This window comes from Rhinatrema bivittatum, chromosome 4, assembly GCF_901001135.1.
Source record: "Rhinatrema bivittatum chromosome 4, aRhiBiv1.1, whole genome shotgun sequence".
Lineage (NCBI taxonomy): Eukaryota > Metazoa > Chordata > Amphibia > Gymnophiona > Rhinatrematidae > Rhinatrema > Rhinatrema bivittatum.
Window position 1 is genome coordinate 73,533,986 of NC_042618.1, and position 12,103 is coordinate 73,546,088.

The 12,103-nt window shown below is 42.9% G+C and overlaps 1 protein-coding gene across 1 annotated transcript in view; it reads left to right on the top strand.

Moving 5' to 3' along the window:
- PYGL (glycogen phosphorylase L) overlaps positions 1-12,103 on the top strand; it is a 61,955-nt gene that overhangs the window by 40,083 nt on the left and 9,769 nt on the right. Inside the window, exons 13-17 of the mRNA XM_029598343.1 lie at positions 4,772-4,873; positions 4,985-5,132; positions 5,223-5,281; positions 7,969-8,110; positions 9,187-9,394. Of these exons, the coding sequence (XP_029454203.1) occupies positions 4,772-4,873; positions 4,985-5,132; positions 5,223-5,281; positions 7,969-8,110; positions 9,187-9,394 (659 nt within the window). The remainder of the gene's footprint in view (positions 1-4,771; positions 4,874-4,984; positions 5,133-5,222; positions 5,282-7,968; positions 8,111-9,186; positions 9,395-12,103) is intronic.

Here is a 12,103-nt window from a genome sequence, read left to right on the forward strand (position 1 = left end):
TCACGCTTACACACACACAGGCTTTCAATCACATAAATACATGCTGTCTTTTTCTCTCACACACAGACTCTCATTCACATGCTTACAAACATGTCCTCTCTTTCTCTCATTTACACACAGGCTCTCAATCACATACTCACATGCTCCCTCACCTAAATCAGCTCTCAATCACACACAGACACACATGCTCTCTCTCTCTCATTTAAACACAGGCTCTCAATCACATACTCACATGCTCCATCACCTAAACCAGCTGTCAATCAGACACAGACACACATGATCTCTCTCTTACTTATACACACAGGCTCTTAATCATACATACACATGATCTCTCTCACACACAAAGGATCTCAATCATACACACATACTCTTTCACACAAACAGGTTTTCAATTACAAACTTACACATACAGGTTCCCAATGGTAAACTTACATTCATGCTCTCTCTCTCACAGGCAGGATCTCAATCACAGACATACTCTCTTTCACATATACAGGCTCTCAATCAATCATTCACATACATGCAATCTCTCACTCACACACACAGGATCTCAAACACACATGCTTGCTCGCTCATTCACTCTCTCCCCCCCCCCGGGAACTCGCGGCAGCAGCAGCCACCTCCCAACGCTAACCTCCTTCATTTTCAGCCCTCGCGGAGGCGAAGGCGGAGTCCCATCGTCCGCGGTTGAAGATTTTCATTTTCCTCCGAGCCGCGCTGCAGTCTTCTTCCCGCGCAGGCACCCGATGCTCTCCACTTCCTCTTCCGGGCCGCGAGAAGAAGAGAGCACCGGCGTGCTCTCCTCTTCCCGCGGCCCGGAAGAGGAAGTGGAGAGCATCGGGTGCCTGCGCGATGACTCCAGCGCTGGCACCCGGCTGACACCCGATGACTCCCGCGCAGGCACCCGGATGACTCCAGTCGGCGTGCTCTCTTCTCCTCCCCCCCCCCCCCGCGGCCCGGAAGAGGAAGTGGAGAGCATCGGGTGCCTGCGCGGGAAGAAGAGACCACAGTGTGGTCTCTTCTTCCCGCGCAGGCACCCGATGCTCTCCACTTCCTCTTCCGGGCCGCGGGGGGGGGGGGGGAGGAGAAGAGAGCACGCCGGTGCCGCTGACTCCAGCTGTCCTGCCGCGTTCCGCCCGGGCTGACAGCATTTTAAGCCCGGGCGGCGGAGGACCGGGGAGCAGCTGGGTCAGCGGGGAACCGCGAAGTATGGCGACACTTGTCTGCGAGCCAGATGCAGCCCTCAAAAGAGCCATATCTGGCTCGCGAGCCATGGGTTCCCGACCCCTGAACTAGAGCTTCTAAAACAAAAATTTTTCGAAGGAGGAGATAAGGCTGGGAAGCTTTTAGCGCAGAGGCTCCGAAAGCGTCAATCCCAAAACAATATCTCTAAAATTAAGGATCCACAAGGGAATCTTTTAACGACCAGTAAGGACATTAGACAGAGATTTATTGATTTTTATACTACTTTGTATAGCAGGGAACGGTCTATTGACGATGTTAATATTGATCGGTTTCTTCAGAGTTTAGATATCCCTGGATTGTCCACGGCTACTTGTGAACATCTAGACAAGGAAATCACTACACTTGAGGTGACGCAGGCTATTCAACAACTGAAATTAGGGAAATCACCTGGCCTGGATGGCTATACAGCCAAATTTTATAAAACCTTTCGCACACGATTGGTAGGCCCGCTTACTAAAATGTTTAATGCTTTGAGGGATGGAGATGTGATTCCTGAGGATACTAACACTGCGGGTATCACTATATTGGTGAAGCCAGGGAGGGACCCCTCTGTATGCGGATCGTACCGCCCCATCTCTTTGATTAACCTCGATCTGAAGATCTTGGCAAAAATCTTAGCGGATAGATTGAAAGAATCTATATGGGTAGAAATCCCATGTGTGTTGGGTAAGAGTATAGTGATAGGAGTATACTACTGTTCACCTGGCCAAAATGATCAGAGGGATGATGAAATGCTAAGAGAGATCAGGGAAGTTAACCAATTTAGCAGCGCAGTAATGTATTTTTAAACAATGTTCACGCCTGTTGTATACTTTTAACCTTTGCAGCTGCACCTTTCAGTTTTTTCTAACTATTTTCCTCATTTTATCAAAATGTTTCCCTTTAGAAAATATAGTGCTAGAGCTGTCTATTTACATATTGTTCCCCTTCCAGTCATTCGTTCAAATTTGATCATGTTATGATCACTATTGCCAAGTGGCCCCACCACAGTTACCTCTCTCACCAAATCTTGTCTTCCACTAAGAATAAAATCTAAATAGTTCCCTCTCTTGTTGGTTCCTGAACCAATTGCTCCATGAAGCATTTATTTCATCCAGGAATTTTAAGTTTCTAGCATGCCCTGATGTTACATTTACCCAGTCAATATTGGGGTTATTGGGAAATTTCAATCTTAGAAGTGCAGTCCAGATGTATTCCATGCATTAAGAAAGGTGGGAGGAAGGCAAAACGATTACCATCATGGTTAAAAGGTGAGCTGAAAGAGGATGTATTAGCCAAAAAAAAATCCTTCAAAAATTGGAAGAAGGATCTATCTGAAGAAAATAGGAAAAAGCATTAAGGCAGCCTAAAAGAACTTGAAATGAAGTTTGCTGTAGAGGCAAAAACTATTTATTAAAACCTTTTTAAAATATATCCAAAGCAAGAAACCTGTGAGGGAGTTGGTTGGACCATTAGATGACCGAGAGATTAAAGGGGCTCTTAGGGAAGATAAGGCCATTGCAGAAAGACTAAATGAATTCTTTGCTTCCATGTTTACTAATGAGGATTTTGGGGAGATCCCAGTTCCAGAGATGGTTTTCAAGGGTGAGTCAGATGAACTGAACCAAATCACTGTGAACCTGGAAGATGTAGGCCAGATTGGCAAACTAAAGAATACCAAATCACCTGGACTATGTGGTATGCACTCCAGGGTTCTGAAGGAACTCAAATGCAATTTCAGATCTGTTAGGTTATAAATTTTAACTATCATTAAAATCATTCATTGTACCTGAAGACTGGAGGGTGGCCAATCTAGCCCTAACATTTTAAAAGGGCTCCAGGGCAATTCAGGAAACTAGTCCAGTGAGCCTGACTTCAGTGCCGGGGAAAAATAGTGTAAACTCTTCTAAAGATCAGAATTGCACAGTATATAGAAAGACATGGCTTAATGGTACACAGTTGGCATAGATTTTATCCAAGGCAAGTCTTGCCTCACAAATCTTAATTTTTTGAGGGGTTAATAAATGAGGATAAAGGTGAACTGGTAGATGTAGTGTATTGGATTTTCAGAAGGCTTTTGACAAAGTCCCTCATGAGAGGCTTCTAAGAAAACTATAAAATAATGGGCTAGGAGGTGGTGTCCTTTTATGGATTACAAACTGGTTAAAAGACAGGAAACAGGCTTAAATGGTCAATTTTCTGAGTGGAAAATGGAAAACAATGCAGTGCCTCAGGGATTTGTACTTGGACTGGTGCTTTTCAATATATTTATAAATATTCTGGAAAGGAATACGACAAGTGAGGTAATCAAATTTTCAGATTTACAAAATTATTGGGAGTAGTTAAATCACAAGCGGATTGAGAGAAATTGCAGGAGGGTCTTGCAAGACTGGACATCCAAATGGCAGATGAAATTTAATCAGGACAATGCAAGGTGATGCATATAGGGAAAAAAAATGATATAGTTACACGATATTAGGTGTTCTATATTAGGAGCTACCAACCAAGAAAAAGCTCTAGGCATCATAGTGGATAATATATTGAAATCGTTGGCTCACTATGCTGTGACAGTCAAAAAAAAAAAAAAAAAAAAAAGCAAACAATGTTAGGAATTATTAGGAAGAGACTGGTGAACAAAATGGAAAATGTCACAATGCCTCTGTATTGCTCCATGGTGAGACAGCATCTTGAGTACTGTCCTTTTCTGGTTGCCGCATCTCAAAAAATATATAGTTGCAACAGAGAAGGTACAGAGAAGGGCAAGTAAAATGATAAAGGGGAGGGAACAACTCCCCTATGAGGAAAGACTAAAGAGGTTAGGGCTGTTCAGCTTGGTGAAGAGACGACTGAGGGGGGAAATGATAGAGGTGTTTAAAATCATGAGAGGTCTAGAACAGGTAAATGGGAATTGGTTATTTACTCTTTCAGATAATGGAACTAGGGGGCATTCTATGAAGCTAGCAAGTAGCACATTTAAAACTAATAAGAGAAAATTGTTTCACTCAATGCACAATTAAGCTCTGGAATTTGCTGCCAGAGAATGTGGTTTAGTGCAGTTAGTGTAGTTGGGTTTAAAAAGGATTTGGATAAGTTCTTGGAGGAGAAGTCCATTAACTGCTATTAATCAAGTTGATTTAGGGAATAGCCACTGCTATTAATTGCATCAGTAGCATGGGATATACTTAGTGTTTGGGTACTTGCCAGGTTCTTGTGGCCTGGTTTGGCCTCTGTTGGAAACAGGATGCTGGGCTTGATGGACCCTTGGTCTGACCCAGTATGGCAACTTCTTATGTTCTTATGTAACATGGCATTTACATGTGGTGAGTGCTATTAGCTGGTTTTGATGCACTGATCCCATTATTGCATTGGGGGGGGGGGGGGGTGGTGGTTATGGACGCTTGTCCAACCGCAGGTTAACCTGTGCGCTAGCCTGAGCGCATGCTATTGCACTGGCTTATGTATGTAGCCAGGGTTGTGTATTAATCAGTATGGGACAAGAATATCAATTCCCAAATAAGTTCTTTTTTTTTTTGTTTTTTATTTGAAGAAAATAGGGGAAGAATATGTGAAAGACCTCAGTCAATTGACAAAGTTGAAGAAATTTGTTAATGATGACGTTTTCATTCGGGAAGTTTCAAAGGTGAAAGAGGTAAGAATTTTTTTATTTTCTTTGTATGCTGTAAATTTTAATTAAAAAAAAAAATTATATATATGTATATATCCTGTAGACTAAACTATCTATCTGTATGCGGATCCACAGGAGAATAAGCGCAAGTTTGCACAGTACCTGGAGAATGAGTATAAAGTGAAGATCAACCTGTCCTCCATGTTTGATGTGCATGTGAAGAGAATCCACGAGTACAAGCGGCAGCTGCTGAACTGTCTTCATGTAATCGCCATGTACAATCGTAAGTGCTTCTCTCTGCACACAATCTCTCACAGCAGCCTGACCTTACACAGTGGTGCCTGTGGATGATCATCTCCCTTGTTTGTTTCAGGCATCAAGAAAGATCCTACAAAGACGTTTGTACCAAGAACAGTTATCATTGGAGGCAAAGTAAGTTCTTGGGGGCCTGTTTAGTAAGCAGTTTTCCCGTAGACGTCAAATGGAAGAAAACCTTTGGTGAATAATCCCCTTGGTGATAAAATGCCAAATCCTCACTCTCCCCTCCCAGGTCCAGCATGATTTGGTTACCAGTTTAAAGGTTAATGTATAGTTGATTTAGGTTAGACTAGAGATCCCTAGAGCCCAGCCCTCTGTAGTACTTCAGGGGTGTCCCCTGTTGATCATGTCCATGTATTACTTCTGTGTTTCCAGTGGATAATTTTTAAGTTTGACCTTTGTTCTGTTTCCTTAATGTAGTACCTTTTCTTAGGTCAAATTGGTGTCTTGTTGGCACATGAATTACTGATTTAGAGTGTAGCAAAACTTTAAATCTCTGCCTGCCCACATCTGCATTGTTCTCAGGAAGTTCCAGTCACATGAGAACGCATCCATGATTTATTTATTTATTTGACAGTTTTATATACCGACGTTCTGGTAACATAGTTACTAATCACTTCGGTTTACATTGCAACAATTAACTTGACAATATATAGAATAATGTCTTACAAAGAACAAGGTAAGATGATCTTGGATAAATAAATAATAAATTAAAATAAACATGGCAATTATAATTTAAATAAAATATATTTTGAAGAAAATGAGTATAAATGCTGGTACTGACTATGTCGAGGCTGATGTCGATAGTCATGAGGTTAAGAGCTTGGTTGTTGGGGTTAAGAAAATGCTTGGTTAAACAACCAGGTCTTGAGTCTCTTTTTAAAAGTAGGTGCCGATTGTTCAATTCTAAGGTCTGGTGGGAGAGAGTTCCAAAGTTTATGACCAGCGGTGGAAAGAGCTCTTCGACTTAGTGATGTTTTGAGAGGATGGGCCTTTAGGGCGTCTCTCTGGGCTAGTCTGATGTAGGAGAATAGCAATTTTTTAAGACTGGGAACCTAAAAAAAAAATCTGAAGGTGAACATGCCTGGATTTGGAGGACTTGTCACCTATTGCTCTATTAAAAAATGACCGAACCTTTACCGGATCAAGATTATTTTGATAGGGTAGATCCCAGGGCCATTGTCCCCTCCCCCCACCAACTTCAACACAGTTGGTCTGCCAGCAGGCAAGTTATTGTGCCTTTGAATGGATTTAACCAGCACATTAGCACTTCACAGGCTTAAAGAGCATTAACACCCCCCCCCATAAATACAGATAAAAATGACCATTTCTTAAGGTTACACTGCATAGCAAAATAGCAGCAAACGTTCTGCTGCCGATGGTATTTGTCCATGTTGTAATATCCCAATGCTTGCAGGTCCCATAAGGCAGAGCGCTAGGGTGTGTTGTGGAGAGAGTTCAGGACGGCTGTATGATGTGATTTGTGTTTATGCTGGCTCCAAGAGCATCTCTAATTCAGAGGCAATAAGGAGATGACAGTGAGGCAGACAGTATATTACCACCCCTTTAATGCAGCAGCTGCTACTGGATGTGAAACTGCTATATCATAAGTGTATGGCACTGCACCCCCACAGTAAGAGAAATAACCATGATGAGCTGCCCTCTGACCTCCTGCAGAGCTCTGAGGGAAGGTGGAGAATCAGACCCCCCTGCTCATAGACCCAGCCAGGGAAGAAGCAGAGTTATTGACTATATTACACCTAGAGAAAAATGGCCTTTTCATAACTGTATACAAAAGGATTTCACCTATAAAACAAATCTTAAAGCAAACTCTGCTGAGGCCAATATTCAGTGCTACTTAGCAGGATTAGTAGGAACTTTATTGTTCACGGTAAATGACAGCAGATAAAGACCAAAGGTCCATCCAGTCTGCCCAGCAAGTTGCTTTTGGTAGAGGCTGCCGCTGCGTGCAGCTTGCTCCCTTGCCTACTTGGGGTAGCTAGATTTCCGGTCCCATTCAGCAGCTGAATAGTCAGATAACTGCTTATCTGGCTAAGTAGTTAGCCAGGTAAATGGTGGTGTTGGAGATTCGCATTCCAGGGAGGAGCTACTTGTCTGACTAGCGATATTCAAACATACCCAGTGATGTTAATCCGATAAGTTAGACCTGCTCAGTATCAGATCTGAAGCTAGCTGGATAAGACTTATCCGGCTAACTAGCAATGTCGGGGATATTCATCAGCGGCATAACCATGCTGATGAATATCCTTTGTAAGTTAGCTGGATAACTTTTTTATCTGGCTAGCTAGCAAGCGTTTTATCTTTGAATATTTACCCCTTCCATGTTTAATTGTTAACAAAATAAATAAAAATTAGTGTAATTAGGCATTTATGTTGCTTTTTCAATTCAGTCTGAGCCTCCTTGTTTTGGATTGTGGAAATAAGAGGTGGCAGAGTTTTACTAGACAAGAGGTAAAAATAGCAATTGGAAACCCAGTTCATGATACAGGGGTTTGTCAGATGTTGCCGGTTTTGTGACTGGAGATGAGTCCCCCCCCCCCCCCCCAATACGATCGGATTGCACTTCCCTACCTCCTGCCCAGCTCTTCTCTAATCTTTGCAGTGTAGTTTCTCATGCCAGAGTGCTCGCCCCATAGAGCCGCAATTACAGTTCTGTTATCTCGCCTCGGAGTACTGCTTTCTGACACGCTAAGGACAGGCACTCGTAAGAACTGCGGAACATAACCATTCCAGCAGCAATCTTTGTGACATCAGATTGCTGTAATGTATGTGTTTTCTAGGCTGCTCCAGGATACCACATGGCCAAGATGATCATCCGACTGATTACAGCCGTGGGAGAGGTGGTGAACAATGACCCTGTGGTGGGAAGCAAGCTGAAAGTCATCTATTTGGAGAACTACAGAGTATCATTGGCTGAAAAAGGTACTTGCTAAACATAATTTGTAATCTCCCACACCTGAATGGCAGTGGTGGTTAACCACTGGTTCCTCCTATCTTTCTGACATGAGAAGTGCTTAAGATGTGTAACCTGAATAAACATGAGTTATCTCCTAGCCTGGTGACCGACACCCCCCCATGGTGAGTTTGAGAATTTCTTATTAGTCATCTAATTGTAGGCTAGTTGCTCATTTGTTTCTGATTTACTCAGATTATTGTGGCTGCAATTCTTATATCAAGTCTCTTGCAAACTCGCTTTGATTTTATGGTATTGGTGCATTTATCCTCAACCCTGCCAGAACTATGTACGCGTCACACAAACTGATTTATCTTTAAATGAAGATTTGAGACTACAGTTTCAAACTGTGCTCTTCCCTTATCAAAGGCCTGATTTACAAAGGCGCTTTCTCCTGTTCTGTGTATATTGGGGGGGGGGGGGGCCTTGGCAAATCAGGCCTTAAAGATCTAGCCAAGAAATTGTGTCCTAGAAAAGATGTATATAAAAAGCGAAATCCAAAGAACAGCAAAACTCTTGAGTGTAGCGTTTGCAGGTGACTTAAGAACTATAACCTGCATTTAAAGCGGCCTTATGAAGGCTGCAGGCCATTGACTAGCATTGCTGCACCTGCTGGAGTGGGGAGTGGTCATCCTGTTTTGGTTTTTTTTTTTTAAGAGAACTCTTCCTGCACTGTAGCAGACCTGGCGCAGACCAGCAGCAAAGTCCCAAGAAACCACCTTAGGATATCAACATTTTGTCAGAACTGAAGTTGACACTCATTTTGGCTGAAATAGCTGGAGAACCTTATTTTGCACAGTATAACCTGTTTAGCTACATTTTGGAGAAGAGCATGCCTGGCTGAAAACAAAGTTTTTGTGCTGCAGGCATGTGCATATGGTACAGGGCTGTACTGTTTTTGGGTGGAAAAGATTATCTGGAATTAAAACGCTTTGGCTCAGAAGCCAGGCCTGGGGGTTTAGCAGCACACGTGAGCAGTGCCGGCTCTTGGCTGCCTTTCAGAGTTTCCTGGTTTCTAACTGCACTGCATTTTTTTAATTGGCAGTAATTCCAGCAACGGACTTGTCTGAGCAGATTTCCACGGCTGGCACAGAGGCCTCTGGTACAGGCAACATGAAGTTCATGCTGAACGGGGCTCTGACCATAGGCACCATGGATGGAGCCAATGTGGAGATGGCAGAGGAAGCTGGTGAAGAGAACTTGTTCATTTTTGGAATGAGGGTGGATGATGTCGCAGAGATGGACAAGAGAGGGTATGCCTGTGCACGAGAGCTGCTCGACTAATTGGCTTTCTACATTGCTTTTTCTATTAGTCAGATGTCCTGTAAAGCTGAACACGAAATGACAGAAAAGTCAACTTGAATTGTTTCCAGGGGCATAAATTCAATGCATGAACTTTTGTGACATTGAAAGTGTAATTCTCTCAAAATCTTTCAGAGCTGTATTCAGTATGGGAGTGGTCAGTTAACAAGGGGCCCTTTTCATAGATTAAATACCAATTATATACAAAGTAAGGCTAGTACTGGAATATAGGCAGGGCCTCCTGGTCTCCCATTTAGACAGAATTGGCTAGTCCTGGCCAGATTGCTATAGGAGACTAGCTAGGGCATTGGCTTCAGTGGAGTGGGGCATTCCTCTTCTGCTTCAGCAGAGAAACGTCAGTGGCAGGTGGGAAGGTGCATTACTTCCAGGCCCAATTCCCCCCCCCCCTCCCCCATGTCGAGAAGGACACGGGCCTTGCAGCCCCTCAGGCCACATCCTCCTCCGCTACCAGGGCCTGAATGTTGCCCTTTGAGCCACATGGTTCAAAGTGCAACTCAGGCCCCGATAGCCGAGGATGCGTCCCAAAGCACTGCAAGGTTGTGGTCGTTGACCTCTTTCCTGACATTGGGGGAAGACGATGGGTGGCAGGGGGAAGAGGTAGAGTAGTGAGTGGGGATCATGGTGGAAGGGGAGAAAGTAAGGGAAGACATTTCAGAGGATTGGGGAGAGCCAGGTGAAAATAAACGAGGGATAGTGGAGGAGGGAGAATGAGTAACAGAAGGATGGGAATGTCATTGTGAAAGCAAAGGAGGAAATAGGGGTGAGGAGACTGGCATGGGTGTGGAGTGAGTGAGAGGGATCACCATGGGTATAAGTGGAGGGGGGGGGGGAGTAGGATGTGGGTTGAAGAGATTGTGGTTATGGGGATCAAGGGGGGGTATAAGGGAAAAAGGAGCTGTGGCTTCACTCCTTCTCCACCCCAACCTCTGTTCTTAGTCATCCTGATCGTCCTTTTTTTTTTTTTTTTTACCCCATCCCCAATGCTCCCTCTTTCCATCTCCTTCCCATTCCTGAGTCTCTTCCTCCCCACCCCTCTCTCATTGTTTTTCCTTGATTCCCCCACCCTTTCTTCTCCCCAGTCACTAATGGAAGCCTTTCTTGGGATAATGCTGCCGTTAACATTGTGGCATTAGCCTTGGTTTCAGGGGTGTTAATTATTGTCCTGGGTTATTGGTGGGGCTTCCAGGCTGCTTGATTAAGAAATTGCAATTGATTCAAAATAGTAAAGCCCAGTTAGTGTGGTGAAAGCCCCTGTGCTTTGCCTCACTACACTGACGTCCTGTTGTTGAGAGGGCACATTTTAAGTGTGTTGTGGTGGTTTTTGTTTTATTAGGAAAATTGGGGTAGCATCAACCTGGGTGCTCTCAAAGCCTCTCAAGTGATGCAGGTGGAATATTTTTATGCTGTAAACTTACATCCAGCTGTGGTTCTGTTACATCAGTAGTGCCGCAGGTTTGGAATAGTTTTACCTGTGCTGGTAAGGAATGAAATGAATTATTGAAAATACCGGAAAATGATTAAAGCCTTTATTTCCTTTTGGGAGCTTTCAGGGAGTTGGATAGGCTGATTGGGGCCTAGTGCGATTTAATTGGGAGAATGAGTAGGTTGGAAGTGGGTTTTGGTGGGGTGCAGTTGACAAGATTTGTGTGGTTTTTTGTGTTGGTAGTTTATTTTGTGGCTTTATTATGTGTGAATTTTCTAAACTGCTTTTATTGTATCTCATTGGTTTATATGGTATATACATTTTTAAAATAAATCCCTTACCCTATACCTCTCCCGCCTAAGATTTCTTCTTCCTTTCCCTCTTCTGAGATCTCCCCCTCTCTCTCTCCATTCTCAAATCCCTTCCCCCTCCTCCTTACTCAGCCCTAATCACTAAAGATCACATTTTTTTGCTGTAAAGAACACAGTTAACCAGGGCCACCAGAAAATTAAAGCAAAAAAAAAAAAAAAAATTTGAAATTGCAGATATGTGCAGAATTAGGAAAATTTGCCACACAGTTACTGCAGAATCTTTAAAAATCTGCCATAAGGAACTGGGGCTCTGAATATAGGTGTCCTGAATTGGAATTATTTATTTTACATTTTCAAGTGTGTCAGGACTAGAGAAGACATTATGCTTAATAACATGGACTCTATTAAAGTAGTGATTCCCAAAGTGGTCCTGGGAGGACCCCAGCCAATCAGGTTTTCAGGATATCTGCAATGAATATACATAAGAGATTTGCATGAACTACCTCTGCATTCAAATTTCTCATGCATATTCATTGCAGATATCCTGAAAACCTGACTGGATGGGGGATTCCCCAGGACAGGTTGGGAACCACTATACTAAATGAGCAGATTGTAAAAGTATCATAATTCAAAATCACTTATTTACCTGTTTTTCTTATTACATTTACAATCCAAAGATTGTGGGGTTGTTTGTTTTTTTTAAATCTCAGAACCCCATTCCTTACCTGCTAACACACAGTTTTCTTTGCATAGTAGAGATGTGCATTTGTGTTCAATGAATTAAAAAAAAAAAAGTAACCTAAGCCATTTTTGGTTCATAGGAATGATACAAACAGAAAATAGGCCTCGGATAAATATAACCAAAAATTTGTAATGTATACCTGTATTTGTTTGGTTAACAAAAA